Source organism: Prinia subflava, chromosome 9 (genome assembly GCF_021018805.1).
Source record: "Prinia subflava isolate CZ2003 ecotype Zambia chromosome 9, Cam_Psub_1.2, whole genome shotgun sequence".
NCBI classification, from domain to species: domain Eukaryota; kingdom Metazoa; phylum Chordata; class Aves; order Passeriformes; family Cisticolidae; genus Prinia; species Prinia subflava.
This window is the reverse complement of record NC_086255.1, coordinates 17,362,589-17,380,490: the sequence shown is the minus strand read 5'-3', so window position 1 is coordinate 17,380,490 and position 17,902 is coordinate 17,362,589. Positions and strand designations below refer to the sequence as shown.

Genomic DNA, 17,902 nt, shown 5'->3' with positions numbered 1-17,902 from the left:
GTTGAAGTCAAATGCCTTCAGAAAACAGCAGGCCAAACTGGGATACACCTGGATTTTCCTTCCCCTCTGTTGTGAGCAGTGGAGTAACTGGCACCTGAAAGCATCTCTTGCCCCAGAACTCACATCTGGAAGTGATGTGCTGCTTCCAGCCATCCATTTCACGCAGGATGGGAAGTCAAGATGTGCAGGAGCAAGCCGGGATCCTGGGCCTTTCAGCGTCCCTGGGATGTACGGGGCAGGGGGGAATAAGAACAGCTTCACAAACGTTTCCAAACACAGATAGTGCTGATAAATTAGGGAAATGAACCTACAGCGACACAAGAAAAGCAAGGGTGCATGAAAGGCAGCCAAAGAGGCCCCTCAGCTGTGCCGGGTCCCTGGTGGCCCCACGATGTCCCACTGGGCACGGCCGCACTGCAGTTCACCCCACGGCAGAGCGCCGGCGGCAGTGCCCTGAGCCGCGGGGCCAGCACCGCTCCGCTCTCATACGCTCTTCTCCCCTTCCATGTGCTCCTTGGCTGGGGAGGGCTGCTTGTCCTGGCTGCCCTCAGGGCCGGGTTTGGCAGGAGGAGTGGGGCTGCTGCTGGCGGCGGGCAGGAGGTTGGCAGACTGGAGCACAGCCTCCGAGTGCTCGCGCGCCTTCATGCGCAGCGCGGCCACGCTGGCGGTGCGGTTGCTTTGGCAGCCGTAGGTGGGCAGGAAGGAGAGGCCCATGGGGTCTGGAACGCAGCACGAGCACAGCGGGCTCCCTGGGGAGGAAGGAGAGAAGGCACCGTCACTGCTGGGGAACGTCACGAGACCATCTCTTCCCCCCATGGTTAGTCCGAAGAGGACAGAGATGAGGTTGACCTTTAGTGGGTACATGGACCTTTAGTGAGTACACAGGTGTCCTCTGGATCACCAGGGCTAGAAAACCCATATTCTGTTCTGCTCTGAGTCATCCAGGGTGACAGAGTGCAAGAGGGAAGTAGAGACAGAAGTGAGCAGTGAAGTTCAGATCACATATGAGATTTCCTCATAAGCAAGGCTCAGCTCATTCCCTCCTCTCATATCAAGCTGCTGTTCTGTGGCTGCCATCAGCCCCATGCTGGGGATGTCCCCTGCCCTCCACCTGCACACTGAGCTTGATCAATGTGGGCAGCAGCATTTGGTGAGTGAGTGTAGGGGTTCTGTCACTTATCTTTGCCTGAAAGATTACAGCAGAGAGAAAAGTGAAAATATTCCACTCGTTATGATGACCTTCTCCTACCTCACTGTAAGATGAGATACTTTTCCTTGGCCAGAGTCCTGCCAACTACTGCCACCATGTTTACCTGCAAGAGTCTGTTCTGTCTTTACCCACTCAAGTTCTGTGCTGCTTAGGGGTGACCCCTCAAAGAGAACAACCTTCAGAAGTGAGCCAAGGCTACCTAAAGTTGCTGCTGTGATACAGCTTAAGAGTCCCATGAGGAGAGATGGGCCAGAGCATCTCTACCCTGTCATTTGGGATACATGGCTGTTCCAAACAGGCAAGAAAACACTGGAGAGTGGATGAAGTGATTCCTCTCTCTTGAAGCCAAAATATTCCCTGCAACCCACTGACAGGGGCAGTCCTCACTCCACCAGCTGCCTTCCTGAGATGGAACACTGCAGGCTCTTCCTCTGGTTTCTCTTTGATAATGCTAGAGCTTGGGCCAGTTCCCAAACAAGCACACCTGGAAGTGTAGGTTGATCACTGGGCAGCATATGCAGTCCATCCAAAAAGCTACACTGGTACCCAGCTTAGAGGCATCTATTCAATGATGGAGAATGTGTCAGAGGAGTAGGATGGGGATGCAGGGTGGGATGGCTGAGCTACTTCTTGAATTTACTCTCTGGTTAAAAAATCAGTCACCATTAGTCACCATTTTTTCCAAGGTCTTCGAGGTCACACTAACTCCACATCCTCATTTACACCCCTGGTGAAAACCTGTCTTTTGCTGATGTGCTACCTTTCAACAAGAAGCAGCCCAGCCACACACATCCTGACACGATGCAGTATCTTCCCCTGATCTTTCCAAGCCAAGGACTTCCTTTAATTTCTGCAGTTAATATTTGAGTTAAATGGCTCATGACTAAGTGATGGAACTAATAACCTACAGAGTTTTACACTTCTGTTCTTGGTAGCAACGGGTCAGCACCCATCTGCTAGGAATGAAGGCAGACAGTTGTTTGTTTTTAAGATGTTGTTGGCAAGACTGCTCCACAGCAATTGTCAGAGATTTGTGGTTGCCAGTAACATTATGGAAAAAGTATTCTTTGTATTTCAAAAAACAGCATCTACAAAGGACAGCTTATTAATATAAATGGGAAGATCCCTTTTCTCTTGTATTACTTCTCTGATAAAGCATCTGATCAACAGATCAGCATTTCCATGGGTCCAGGCATTTAAGCACAAGCAAGTTTCAGCACTTGACTAAAATCCTCTGCTTCTTTTGCTTTTAGCTCTAGGAAGCTCAATCTTGAATTCTGTGGCTGTTTTGAGCAGGTCAAAAGGAGGGTTTATAATAAAATCTACTCCCGCAGCACAACTTACAGTTTTTGCCACCACCAGCCATGCTCACAAATTAATTTTTTGCCCTGTTGAATCACAGCCACAGTTTTAACAGGAAGGAGAAGAGTCCCTGCAGTTTGCAGCAGGTCTTTTCCACTAACCTCAGGTTCTGCTCAAGATGTGGGAGTTGGGAGGCGTGCAGGAGCATCCACTGCCTTTGCACTGCTGCTTTCTAACACAAAGTGAATGAGGCTTTCAAAGAAAGCTGTTCAGCTCTCAGGCTGAGGGGAGGGCTGGCCTGCAGTGCCTAATGCAGGACTGGGCACAGACATTGCTTAGTGGGAGGGGGAGAGAAGTGGAAAGCAGTCTTCCCCTTTTCAAAAAAGCAGGAATAGGCTCCATCTCCTAAGAATAATTTTCATTCTACTGTTGGAGGAATAAAATATTTATCAGTATTCAGTACCAGCCTAAGCTCTTTGCTTAATAATTAGTCCTGATATTACCTAGTGGCTCTGCAACCTGAGGGTGCAGTTACCTGTGGTGAAAACTAAGCTGTCTCTAGCAATAATTCACCCATAAACCATTCCTTTCATTTTCACTGAGGTTAAAATACTTGCAAACAGGCCACACATGAAAAAAAAGTAAAGTAAAAAGCATCATTTGGTCCAGGACCCAGCTGGAATAGAGCAGAATAGAATTTAGCCCTATTCCTTTTTAATGTATGCTGTAAAGAAGGTTGACTCTACCTTACATTCACCTGAATCTGCAGATGATAAGTCCAGTGAAACGTACTGGACTTAGCCAGCACAAATCCAAGACAACAGTGGGGCACTCAGGAGCCCAAGGCCTGCACCTGCCTGTCAGTTAGCCAAAAAGTGACCAAGGAGGAGACACTCATATATAGCAGACACCAGGGGTTTTTAACATCTTGTTGGAGTAGCCCTGAGCCCACAGCAGGAAAGGAAGGAATTGTTCCTACTTATTTCAAATCTTCAGAGGACTTTAGGCATCCAGCTCCCATCAAAATCAGTGAGGGTTCAGCTGTCAGCCCTACATCTTGATCCAGCTCCCACCACCATCTGTGACAATCTGAGATTAGTTTAACAGGATTTGTATCAAATTGCTGCAATACAGACAGCGTACTGTTTGTTTTCTTTCAGGAACTTACTGCCTGCTGTACACAAAATTAAAATACACAATTAGATTTCCATTAAGTTACTACAAATTCTGCTGGATTGATCTGAACCTCCTTCTATTCCTATATGAGATCATACTTTAAATGCCCAGCCTGAACATAAATACTTAATGTAATAAATACAGTCTGAAATATTTGATCCACTTGGCAGTTTAATTGATCTACTACAGAGACTGACAGGAAAAATTAAATTAGTTTTGTCTTGTCTCTGCCAACATCACATTTAAATTGTAACAATATTTGATCTACATTTTTCATTGTGGATTCTTTTGTGCAGTTCCATCCCTCAGTTTCAGGTGAGAAGAGAGGGATAGGAGTGGGGCACATGCTAATACATAAATATCAATATAAATTTTTAAATATATATTTTGTGTTTCAAGTCAAGGGCCTAAAGAATTTAATAGGTAGTCTTTCCAAAAGGCAAACCTCACATTCCTTTCCTCTTTCATTATTTGTGCATATCAGCATTTGACATGAACAGCTGAATGACAACCCGACATGGAGGGAAGAATAGAAAAAATCCCATTTAAAATCCTCATATATCAGTGCATGCTGTTTAGTTTTCAGAGAAAATATTATGTTTCATCTAATTGCTGTTGTCTTCTCATAGTTGTCACATTGGTTTTCTTCAGCTCTAATCCCTCTCGTAAGGATTGGAAGGTCAACAACTACCTCCAGTTCATAGTGTTTATTACCAGTGGGAGCTGATTCAAAGGGAGCTCCCTCTTGCACTTCAGAGATGACACCAACATTCTGTCTATTAAAGCCTGAGTCAAAAGCAGGAAACATAAAAGTGTCTTTATCCAAGTCTTCTTGGGCTCTGAATCAGGAAGTTCAGAACAAGAAAGGCATGAACTCAATCCTGAAACAGGGAAGCATCAGCGGGTCCCACTTTAATTTGGGTTATCCTCAAGGCTTCTGGAATTATATTAGATGGTTTCTTCTTCTACTGAGAAACTGGTTAAATGTGGAAGATACCCTGTGCTGCCCAGAGGCTGGAAGAGCACTCCAGAGGTGACAGCAGAGTCCAAATATTATAATTTCACATATCCTTGGCTGTGACCTCTATATATGCCCAGCGGAAACAACAAAGAGCTGATGATCTGGCTCAGTTGCTCTATCATCAGGTGCCCTTTTGTCTAAATAACTCAACACTGGAACTGGAGGATTTCATCCTCCTGTATCTGTGGCAATAGTACTCTGAAACAAAAAAAAAAATTCAGAAGCCAGGACTTGCCTATTAGGGCAGAAAGGCTGGCAGCAAAGCCCACAAAAAAGCTGGGAGAACAGAACCAGTTGTGTTTGAACTTCGACAGCTTTGAATACTGTCAGCTTGGCAACCTCATCAACAGGAACCCCTGCCCAGCTGAGGTCCACTAACTGAACCAAGATTTGTCCTGGAGAAACACGACTGCACCCATTTCCTACCCATGGCTCTTATGGCTCCAAGTACCTGTGTATTTCCTAGTATTTGTGGAAAAGACCAAAACTCTCTACCTGTGAGGTAGGGCAGTGCTAGAGCTAGGACCTGTGATATGGGAATCAAAATATTTTTCCCAAGGTGTGTACATCTGCAGCAAGCTAAAGGAATGTTGTAGATTCTCTGAAGTCAGAGTGGCAGATAAACCAGGAAAAATGCCAAACAAACCCACTTAATATATTGGCTATGTTACATGAGAAAGGCAGTAAGTCCATAATCAAGAAGGACACTGAAAATAAAGGACCCCAAGGGTTTTATTCCCATTCCCCAGTCTTACAGTAAACAATGGAGCTTAAATTCAGTAAGCACCAGTTCAAGGGTGAGTTAGGTCTGTAAACACTTCTTTTGTAGTGTTGGCAATGGGAATTGCCCAATGGAACTGGGCAAACTCCCTTTATGTTTCCATAATAGAAATTGAAACGTAATGGATGTGTGGTTCTAGGTATGTTTTAACTTTTTTTCCTGGATACTGCAATTAAGTCTCCCTAATATGAGCAGCAACCACAGTAGAGCAAACCATAAAAGAGCCTAATCAACAGTGCCCTGCAATACCCATTTGGAAGTGCATAATGCAATCGTGCTTCTCTATCAGTGGTGTGGAGATGCCATGAAAACCAACTGAGCTATAACTTGTACAGAGCAGAGCCGTGGGTGAATTATGAAAGTAATTCCCTGGCAAGTGTAATTATTTCTCTCCTCATACACTTCACTCATCATGGGGTCTGGGGAAATTTCAGCGGAACACAACAGACACACTCTTGGCCTCAGCCACCAGAATTGTAGAACGCATCCGCTCAGAAACGGAGATTCTTGTTTACACCCATTAATAACATCTTCTGCATTAATGAATTGCATTCATGCTGTCATCCATTAAGAAGGTACTTTGAGGTCTCTCCCTGCACAGAACACTATCTTCTCCAGATGACTCTATAGTTTTACAGCCCATAAATAAAACAAGTATTTTCCCTTCATCTTTGAGGTCTGCAATTAAATCTGCTAAATGGACTGCAGATGCCTGGCTTACAGTAAGTGTTTCATCTTAGAGGATCATGGAACTGTCGAAGTCATCACAATGAAGTAGCATAGTTGTCAAATCAGGGCAATTTCAGAGAAAAATTTCACAGAAATTTCATCTCTGTGAGTCAACCTTTTTCCTAAGCATGGCCAGTGGTGAAGTACTAAACCCCTGAAGTAGGAAACATTGTATACCCCAGAAATTATGACCTTGTGCTAATTTTTCAAATGAGGAATTGTATTTCCTCACAGAATAGTACATAGGGAGATGATACAGTAGTTAACAGAGCTTGCTACTGAGCACAGCCTCCAATGTGCTAAACTTCAGAGAGACAGGAGACAGGAAAAGGGCTGTTGTACTACTGAGCAGAGAATATTTGATAGAATCAGAGAAAAACTGTCCAGTGATAATACTCTCCTCTGGAAAAGTCTATATTCTGAATAACAGTTTTCTTTGCATAGTATAGCCAGCCCATGTTATTAACAGAACATCCTGTGGTGTCAATATCCTCACTTCAATGGAAAAAAAAATCTCAGTTTCAGAGACAGCAGAGTTCATGGGGCATACTGTTTAGGGAAAATAGCTTTCTTCTCATTCATCAGAGCAGACCTGGTCTCATACTCCAACAATATCCCCATATCCTAGAAATGGCACATGTGGGGTCCAGAGCCACATGAGGCAAGCCTAAGGAGCACTCCACAGTCTTTCCAAAAGCAAAGTTGAAGGCTTAGTCCCTGCCCCAGACTAGGCTGTCTTGAGATATCCTGTCTCTTGTAGACCAACTCAACCGTTACATCCTTACACTACAAATTAGATCCCAGAACCTTGTGACCTAAGCACTTTATGCATCTTTGGAAACCTGGCTCTGGAGCCAAGCAAAGAAAAGCAAAGTCAAAGAAAGAGAGGTATTAGGTTTTTTACTAAAGATGGAGAACTCTCAGATGATGGAATCAAAATGGTCCCTGAGAGCTTAAAATAATTATTAATTACTTACATCACCATCATTGTTATTCACTGTATTGATCTTGTCTCCTTTAAAGCATCCATCAAATATTATTCACCAACACCAGCGAAGTGTTGGCTCATAAGTCCAACAAAGCACACCTTGTCTACTCAAAAGAATAAGAAAACAACCATCTTCCTAGTAGAACTTGATGTAGTGAGAGTGCTCATTTCTTTGCAGGCAGCTCTTATGGCCGTACTGAAGAATGTGATTCCCTTTACTGGCCAGGATCATTCTCCCAATGTGGGAATACATATCTATTTACAAGATCCTCATAGAGGAGCTGCATTTGGTATGACACTTGCACAGAAGAAAGCAGGGTCATGCATCCTTTCATGAAGTGAAATAATGCATTGATTCTACAGTAACTATTTTGCTTTCAAAAGCACAGAGAATTCCTGGTAGTTTCAAAGAATGGTTGGTGAAAGACAAATACTGGGAAGACCTCTCAGTCATTTCACTCTTCAGTAAAATTGCAAAATTTTGGAAAACCTTTCTACTTGCTGCATTTTCCCTTATCTAGGTAATCAAAAAAGCAAGCAGCTCATAACTTTATGCCCTGTGCTGAGTTTTATGGGATTTGTGTGACAAAGTCTTGTGCATCCAGACAGACTGTGGCAGGGTTCTGGCATAATATCTGCAGCAAATGCAACTAGATTTTCAAGGGACAAGCTTAGGTCCCTTAATTAGGATGTATAAGGGCACATACTGTCACACATATACATGCACACAACTCCTGTCTCAAATGGAAATGAAAAGGGAGAGTCAAGCAAACTGAACCGAGTATATGACAAAGGCAGTCATATTAAGGTTTTGTGAACACTGTGTCTCTCCCTACCCTTTCCCTCCTTCCCACAACCATTATCTTCTCCTCCAGACTGACACATGAGCTTGGTTGTGCTCTCAATACACTGGTTTAAATGAACCATCATTCACCTGGAGTTGAATCAAGGGAAAACTAAACTGTGCATTAGGCCTGTGATACCTTTGGTCCACTCAGAAGCTCTAGAGATTGCCCTGGTCACCAGTTAACAGGAGCAAAGCCCAGTGACTTGCTGTGCACAGCCCTACCCCAGCCCAAGTGAATTACTCTTGGAGAAATGGAGAAAGAGGAACTTGTGGACATGAGCCAAGGAAGGAGGACACAATACTCCGTATATCAATGCTACAAGAAAGATGTTACAATTATTCTCTGCTTGTATATATCAGATTTGGTCCCTTATATAATGATAAGTTCTTCCCCCTTAACCCCAAAGCCAGAATTTGACATTACTAAGACCTAGCAGCAGAGCTGGCAGCAGAAGAAAAAGAGCTCCCCTCAAAGCAGCAGCTCAGACTACAGTTCCTTGCAAGGATAACAATACGCTGACAGGCACAGGCAGCTCCTGGTAGATGGATATGCAGAGGCGCAAATCTCTACCTGGATTTCATAAAATCAAAATATACTACTTAATCCCAGTCCTCCTGCATGTACCTGGAGATTTCTAGTGCCAGGCAGGAAATATAAAACAGACATTTCAAGAATGAACTGCATGTATAACTGACAACATTCACCAAGACAACGTGCAGGCATCTGATAATTGACCATTCCTTTACAAATTGTATAAATAAAAAATCTCCATTTACATTTGGGAACAGTTTTTCAGGGACATTGTCTCTTAGTCTGTGCAACTGACTGTTTACCATATATCTACCAAAGATTCAGGAATAGAACTTCTTCTGTCCCTAGGTTGTAAAACTTCAATCAAGCAAAAAAGAGCAAATTATTAATTTCTCAATTTAGTGGCTAAGCCGTCAAACGAAAGAAAAGAGTATCAAGAAGTCTTCCAAATAAATAAAATTAAAAATAAACAAACAAAACCAACAACAAAAATCCAATCCCAAACAAACAAAAATCACCAGCTAAAAAAAACACCAACAAAAAAACCCAGCTAAAAATACCAACCCCTCACAACATTTTTTTAATCTTTTTTATTTCATTTTGCCTGGCTTTTGGGTGATTTTTTTCTTAAAAAATAGCTACATTTAAACATGAAACAAGTGAAAACACATATTGATGCCTTTAATTTTGAAAGTGTTTGAACATAAACTTTAAGAAAAAAATACTCCTTACTTTCATCTAAATTATTCACTGAACACAAGCCTTTTCCCACATATTTCAACCTGTCTCAGACTACATTTATCAATTAACAATTTTTTTTTTTGCCGGAAAGATTTCAGCTGTATCTACTCCAGAAATGTTGTTCTTGCCCAATGGAAAAAGTCAAAATTCACAACCCCACGACTTCACAGGGTGGAGATCAAGAGGACTCAGGCACTCCAAACAGCTGCTGCCCACTTACAAGCAACAATAATCCTTTAAGTTTTAGGGTTCAGGTCACACCTCTGTGTCCTTTCTTGATTCAGAATTCCAGGTTCCTCACCTACCAAAGAGCAGTAGCTGTGTGGTGTGTCTGGCTTCAGCTTTTTGTGAAGGACAGGAGGAAAGGGGGTGCAGGGGGCAGGACACTGGACTTGACATACAACTCAGGAGTTCCAAACATTTGCTTCAGGAATATACCCTGGCAGCACTGATTTCACTGGAAATACAAGGAGCATGAGGTATGCCAGAGAATACAGGGAGATGTAATAGAGGAAGTTTTTCTTTATATTGGGGGGGTCTTTAACCGAGAAACTTTCCTCACAAGTTACTGCAGCACACTGGGACACAGAGTAAATGTATGTGCCTCTTTGTGCTTGGCACTGCTCTGAAGCTTTGCATCCTATAAATCTATAAATTGAATTCATCCTGCTTACACCCTTAGTCTTATAAATTGTTAGACTAAGAACAGCTAATGGATGAGTGGGTGATTTATTTTTAAAAGATGCATACTGCTGCTTTTTGGAAACTGAAAGTACATAGACTCTGGATGTACCCTTCCTGAAGCCCAGGTCTCAGGTAATGAGGAATTACATTGTATCCTCCCCTGTCCCCAGGAACATGCTTTATTCAAGTTCTCAAAGGGGACCTACTGTCCAAGAAGAGAAAGGTCTGGATTGTGCAGAGATGCACTGCAAAGGAAACCACATGCAAAGAGCGGATGAGGCATCAGTAATGGTGCCAGGTACTACATAATGCAAAAGGAGGTATATAACTAATTTATTAGAATAAATTTAACTCTTAAAAAAAGCATATGCAACAAAAACTCTAAAGGAGCAAACCCTACATTGTCTTACTCCTTGAGAGAAAACCTGACCTCACAAAAAGTAACTGTCAGAGTAAAATGAAGGAGTTTTGCCACAAATGATGCTATGAGATACATTGGGAAACTCATTTTGGAACGTGCAGCAGTGGTCAGTGCAATTACTACCAATCTAAACAGAAAGAGGGATCTACCATTTCCCAAAGGTTTCCCCACAGAGGGCAGTGGGACCATGCCACTTAGCTTGAAAGAGATGCTCTCTGAGCTTACCCCAAATTAAGAAATTTACCTTTTAGAGAGGCGACATGGGATAAAGCTTGGGCATAGGTGGCTGTGTTGAGAAGAGTCCCCGGCAGGCAGGAAGGGAAGAAAGGTCCTGTGGGACCCACTGATCGGCTCAGGCTGATGGAGAAGAGAAAACAACTTCCTTACAAAACCAGAACCAGCTGATTCCGTTTGTGCATGCACACAAACACGTTGGTGTCTCAGCATCCAACTAGATGTGACCCCAGGCTGGACAATATCAGCCTCCCACAGCCACCAGCTTCTCAGCATCTCCACAGGGAACAGTGGATTGCACAAGAAACACCTCATTTTCTAAAGCTGATACCTGTAGGTGAAGGCATAGCAGGAAATCTGTGTGCACATACACACATACGAGGCATTCTTGCCCCACAGACAGGCAGCTGATGTAATGTACTACTCTTACCTCTGCTGGATCTCCAGACCCTCTTTCTTATTCCTGGTTTGATCTGCTGGAGAAGGGGAATTTAAATTCCTCGCAGGAGGTGCCACCTCAGCCATGGTTTCCTTGGAGCCCTCTTGGTCGGAAGCACCCCTCTCTGTTTTTCTCCATTTAGCCCTTCGATTTTGGAACCACACCTGGAGCAGGAGAGCAATCCTAGGTGAAAACCATGTTTAGCCAAATGTGAAGCAAGGAGACTGCAAATTGTCACTCTGGTGAAATGTGTCATTTACTATCTTGGCTAAATCTTCCTCTTGTTTTGTATCCCCATTGCTATTGTAGTTGAGTCCTAGGATTACATTTTTATCTGTAATATTTCTGTGTCTGGAAAACAAGCCAGAAATGTCTAAAGACATTCAAAATGTATGTCACAACAAAAATTTTAAAAGCAATAGTTTTGATACTTCTGTGCTAGTTAGCAAGGCATTTAATCACATGCAAGCCTTTATGGACACATTTAATTCTCACTGATTTCTACGCTTTAACACATCTTTTTATAGGGATGGTGTTAAATACATGTCTAAGCATTCTAATGAAAACATATATAAGTCCTTAAACCAGCTGCTGCTACAATCAGAGAGGTCAGAAATGAAAAGGTGTGTATGCAGCTCATTTTCTGGAGAGGGCTGAGGCTGGCTGTTCTTCCTCTCATGTCCAGTCTGCTTTCAGAGGACCCAGAAGCTGATAGGTACTAATTTTGGAACATCATTCTGCAGTTTAATAATGTGGTAATTCAACTGCCCCCACCTCAGGCCACAGTATGACCTCAAAATAGAATACCAGTTTCCAAACCATTTTTTCCCCCCATATGCAAAACAAATACTCATATTCATGATTTTTTCATCTATTAGTCTAAAACATTTTCTTTTTTTTCTAATAACCTTGGAGCCGATATGCTGAAAGAACCATGTTTAAGGTGGAAAATGCTAAGCCTCTCTTGAGGTCAGGAAATCCACATTTTAATACATAAATTCAAGTATAGGCGAGATTATTATTCTTCTTCTCCAATTCCATTTTAGTTAGCTGCCTTTTAATTGCATGTATCAGCAAACATTGAATAATGATTTTATCTATATTCTAAATTTAGAGCAGTTAAATGCAAAGCAAAATGCAGACACTTTCTTGTGTCTTAATTGAATGAAGGTCACAGCTATAACAATATTTAATTGAGCTATTTTTCATTATCATATTTTAATGACTTTGCACTGACAGTTTGCCTGCTTCTGAGGAAAGAGCATGATGAAGTCGTTTATTTCCCTATTTAGTTATTGTTTGACAACATCATCTTCGATTAAGACTCTGCTTTATAGCACATTAATCATATTTGAATGAGCAAGGGGTATAAATGTAAACATATCTCCCATCCTCTGTGTTTCCCCATGTCCCTGCATGAAAGCAGGCTAAACAAATGCTTGCATCTATTGTCTGTTTGCATAATAGCTGACAACAAGGCTAAACACCAGTCCTCAGCAATCTAATTGTCACCACCCCTATCTCACCCTTGCACCTTTCAGGAAGAAGTTATGATCTTCCACTTCTGAATGCTCAATAATTGTCCCATTTATCTCAATTTGCAGTTCAGTCTTTAGGCACCAATAGCCAAAATGGCATTTTTTATTATTTTTTAAGCCAGTACCTACAATGCAGTGGTAAAAGGAGATTTTCATTTCCAAATAATAATCAGTTTAATTTGCCCACATATGACCAATGATTCATGTTCAGATTTAATAATCAGGATCACATAATCTGATTATAGGAGAAATAATTTGTTTACAATCCCCAATTTACTGTGGTGAATTCCATTATCTCTCTTCAGCCATTGGGTTTTAAAAGATACTAACATGACCCTAGGGAACAAAAGGCAAGCTATTATATTTCCTACAATTAGATCTTTGCATAGTCTTAACCCCAAGCACCTAAAAAAAAAAAAAAAGAAGAACAGCGTGCAGAAAAGCCCCATAAATAAAAATGAATGCATAATCGTCTTCAAAAAATGGTTTGCAACTCTGGTGGATGCCTGAAGAGTTACAGGGATCCATCTCTGACAGCTGCAGGACTGCTTCTCTTAGCAGAGCATGTACACATATATATGGACTGGATATGGAAAAACAAACGTATGGAAAAAAGAAAAAATAAAAACAAGGAAAAAGGTGAGGAGAAGGAAGAAAGGAGGGGCTGGAAAAGTGTGGCTGTGGAAAGCGTAATCATGGCTAATGGTATTTATTGGATTATATTAAAGGTGTGGGAATCGCTTTGCAGGCTCTTTAGCAGCCTAAATTAAGTGTTTAGAAAGAAGGGGAAAGGGAGGAAAGTTGAAGAGGTGCAGAAGGTTTCTTCCTGGCAGCTGGGCTCCCTGCAGCTGACTAACCCAGTGCTCGACAGTGGTCATAGCTGCTTTGGAGAATCACGTCTCAGCTCTTTTCTCTGCACCACGCCCCCCCTCCAAAAGCAAGGAAATGGATGTGCATTGATGTAATTTAGTACCTTGGAGACGCGGACAAATTAGTGTAGAACATTATCACTAGTTAATTATGAATGACCGATTAATCAACCTAATCTAATATTCCACATTATGTTGATGTTATTAAAGTGCATCATGAAAATGACAGATCGTCTTCATTTGCGTTCTTTGGCCAAATGTGCACTCTGCAGTCATGATGTCAAATAATAAAAAAAAAAAAAAATTAAAAAGTTTGCCAGTTTGAATATCCAAGTTAAGTAATTCCCCAGGATGTTTACCTGCACCCTGGCCTCCGTGAGGTTGATTTTCAGAGCCAGCTCTTCCCGAGTGAACACATCGGGGTAGTGGGTTTGAGCAAAAACGGCTTCCAGGGCCTCGAGCTGATGGAGGGAAGGAGAGCAGAGGTCCGTGAGGGATCCGTGAGGGATCCGTGAAGGATCCACCGCCCCACAGGGGTGTCCGCCAGGCATGGATGAGGGAAACGGGGCCACCGAGGCCGCGGGGCGGGCAGCATGGGGCTGGCACGGCCCGGGGAGCGCGGGAAGGAGCCGGGAGGCGGCAGGGAGCGGGCGTGGGGAGGCAGGGAGCAGGAGTGGTGCCGGCGAGCGGGGGCAGCGGGTGCCGAGGCCGGGAGGAGCGGGCTCCTACCTGCTGCAAGGTGAAGGTGGTGCGGTTGCGGCGCTGCTTCCTTCGCAGGAACCCGTCGTCGAAGTCGCCGGCGGAGTGACCTCCGAAGGGGGCCGCGCCTGCGGGCCGAGAGCCGCGTTAGGCCCGCTGGGCACAGGGCCGGGCACGGAGCGCTGGGGCGGGCAGCGCCGCCCCGTCCCGCGGGCACGGGGGGTCCTGCCGCCCGGAGCTCACCCCGTCCCGGGACAGAGCTTTTTCCGGGCCGTTTGTGCTTTAAAAGGTCAAAGAGACGAAGCTTTGGCATAGGGGTGTTCGGCAGCTGGCAGAGGCCCTGCCCGTCTGCCGAGGGAGCCCGCGGGAGGCCCTGCCCGGCCGAGGCGGCAGCGGGACCGCTGGTGGGTTCCACCGCACCCCGGACGGGACCGGCCCCGTCTGCTCCTTCTGGAGGAGAATCTGGGCACGGGGCTCGGCACAGCCCGGCACCGGCTCGGCACAGCCCGGGAGACGGCAGCGGGGCTGGAGGGGGCTGCCCTGCCCTTCCCCGGCCGGGCACCGGGGGTTTGTCCCCAGAGGGAGGTCGGGAGAGGGCAGATGGGCCACCGGGATGCGAACCATGTTCCGCGGAGCAGACCTGGCCTTCGTGGCTGCCCCAGTCACACACCATCCGTGCATGCCCGTGTTGAAATGTGTCACTCCCTTTCTGTTTGCTGACAAAACAGGCTAAAAAAAACACAAACAAAACGAAACAGACCAAAAAACCACTCAAAACTTAAACCAAAGCAAAAAAACCACCAACCCCAAACCATAAAAAGAAAAAAAAAAACCAAACACACCAAACCAAAACCCACAAACAACCAAACAAAACCAGACCAAAATAAACCCTCACGGAACAGAAAAGTGCCCGAACCCCCAGAAGCGCTGCTGAGTGTCCCTGTGACCCCGCTCGCAGACCTGCCCCTGGGGTGCTCTGGGGTACGTGAGCTGGAGGTCACCGCTCATCTTGCAGCATCATTTAGAAGATAAATACGGCCGCGAGCCCTCTCCTCACACAGACCTCACTCCATGTGGGCCTGGGAGAGGCTCGTCAGAGAATAAAGTACTGTCCCGGTGACCCCCAGGAGGTGGTCTCTTCCCTGCGGCACCGGGCCTCCCCGGCTGCCCAAAGGCTGGCCGAACAGGGCTTTTCTGTTTCCTCTTCTTTCCTTTGGTGATGAGGGGTGGGGGGCTTTGGACGGAGGTGTATTTTGTTGGGTTTTTTCCCTCCAGTGATGCCCAACGCTGTTTTCATCCTTCGGCAGGGCAGCTCGCCCCTTCCCCCGGCCCGCTGCTGCCCGAGCCGGGAGAGCGAGGGGCGGCCCCGGACACGGCCGGGAGAGGCTGCAGCCCGCGGGGCGCTCCCCGTCTGGGGCCGCCGAACACAGGCACGGAGAAACAAACACACGGCAAACAAACAGACAAACAAGCAAAACAAGAGCACGTTTCCAAAGCTGTCTGCCAACAACTAGCAAAAAAAGCGACCTCTGAGCTCGGTGGCACCGGCGGGAGGGACCCTCGCACTGTCCTGCCCAGTCCGGCTACCCTCTCCTGTCCCTCCAGAAGAAAACTTTGGGGAGCGAATATTCCAGCTGGGATGCACAGACCGGCTTGCGTCCGCTGTCCCTGGGAAGCCGTGTTCAAAGAGGGGCTGACCCTCTCTCGAAGTGGGATGAAACCGCTGGACCACTTCTTCCTGCCAGCTGCGCCGCAGGGAAAGCCCCTTTCTCGCCGGGTGATGCCTGTGCAAGGAGCGGGGTGGCCGGGCGAGGGGATTTTACGGGGCTGGGTGGCTTTCCCCGCCGTGCAGCCGCTCGGGCACGGCGGGACAGCCCGCCCGCGGCTGGTGCTGCGCGGCCGCGGCTCCGGGGATGCTCCGCGCACTACGGGCAGCGGCCGGCGGGAGAGGGGACAGAGGGCATCTGCGAGGGTGACACGGGGAAATCCTGAAGGCTGACCGTTTTTAAAAAAGTAAATCAACAACAACAACAATAATAATAAAAATTAAAAAGTCTCTGAGCAATAAGACAAAGGAAAAATCCTCCCAAATATTTATTTTCCGCTTTTTTTTTTCTTCTGTTGTACCTAATTTTTCCCCATCCTCCCACAGAATGTTTGTAAAATAGCATTAAAGATTTATGCGGTCCCTTTTGCTACAGGGAGGAGGCGTGACCACGTCCTGAAAGTGTCCCGATTACAGCCATGACACCAACATCTGTGCTGGGAGGGGAGAAAAGCATCTCTCTCCTAGCCTGAGGCTCAACTGCGGGATCGCTATCCACAGAGGGGAGGCAGGTGGCAAAATGACGGGGGTGGGGGTGTAAAACCAAGCCCTTTCCAGCAGGAATAAAAAAAAAAAAAAAAAAAAAAAAAAAAAGAATGCAATCCTTTTTTCCTTCACGTGACAAGAGGGGTAAAGGAGAAAGCTAGGATGGGGGGAAGGGGATAGGATTGTATTTTCTTAAGGAAAAGGATGCTATTTAGTTGTCTTATCTATACATTTGCATCTTATCGCAGCACGTATTTGAACGTGACAGTCGTGGCGCAAGTTCGGTCACAGTTTCTCCCTCCGTCCCCAGCGCACCCCGCGCCCACAGACAGACAACTGGAAGTTCAGCTCTTGTACTTACACATCTCTGTGCGACAACACTCACCCTCTAGCTGCGGGGGGCAGTGGAAGTAGAACATGGCCCCGCGGCCGGGTGGGCGCTCGCTGCCCGCAGCTGCGAGCCCGGCGGCGGCCGGCAGCGGGGCCAGCCCGCCCCGCACCGGCGGACCCGCACCCGCTCCCGCTCGGCACCGCCACGCAGCGCCCGGTGCCTCCTGCAGACCTGAACACACAGAGGGAAAGAACAAAACGGGTGAAGAGCCAGAGGAAAACACCTGAAGAAACTCGTCGATAATCCTAAAGCCCATCCCAGAGGAAGAAGAGAAGGCAGTGTCTAACCCTGTGCAACGAATTAAAAAAGCCAAAGGCAGAAAACTCCGTGGTTGGTGTACAGTAAGCAGAATCAACAAAACTTTGTGGGGTTTTTTTTCTGCTCAGAACAGCATATTGTGGCTCTCTTTTCTTCTATCTATCTATCTATCTATCTATCTATCTATCTATCTATCTATCTATCTATCTGTCTGTCTATCTATATATCTATCCATCTATCCATCTATCCATCTATCCATCTGTCTCAAATATTTCTTTATGGAGCAAATAGCTACATAAAGAAAAAAAAATGCTTGTAGATAAGACGGAACTGCTTAAAAGAAAATCTAAATTACTCTGCCTAAATGAAACAGCAATAAAACCTAAAAGCTGCCTTCTTTTTAAAGCATCCAACACACTGGGCTCCAACGTCCTCGGCAAGGAAAAAAAACTCAAACAACAATTCAAATTTATATACAGTCATACTAAAAACAAACAAACAAACAAAAAATCCAGAAGGCACATGAATATAGTAATCCATACCTAAACCGAACAGAAGTAAAAATCACCGGTAAGGTTTGGGGGTTTGCTTTAGAATAAGGCGTTGTGAGTTGTTGGCTGGAGAGACAGAAGGGCTCTGTGGAGTTCTGGAAGTGGCCAGATGTCTTTATATCTGTCTACAGCATGCTCTGCCTCTCAGCACTTGCCTTTATAATCTCACGCATAATTGGC

The 17,902-nt window shown here is 45.3% G+C and overlaps 1 protein-coding gene across 1 annotated transcript; it reads right to left on the bottom strand.

The window, feature by feature from the left end:
- Positions 1–483: 483 nt before the first annotated feature.
- On the bottom strand, positions 484–17,263 carry DRGX (dorsal root ganglia homeobox). The gene is made up of 6 exons (XM_063406468.1): positions 16,908–17,263; positions 14,242–14,339; positions 13,872–13,973; positions 11,097–11,269; positions 10,677–10,789; positions 484–749 (listed from the first exon to the last, which is right to left on the bottom strand). The coding sequence occupies exons 1-6, from the start codon at positions 17,167–17,169 to the stop codon at positions 484–486; spliced, it is 1,014 nt and encodes a 337-aa protein (XP_063262538.1). The 5' UTR covers positions 17,170–17,263.
- Between the last annotated feature and the right edge of the window lie 639 nt (positions 17,264–17,902).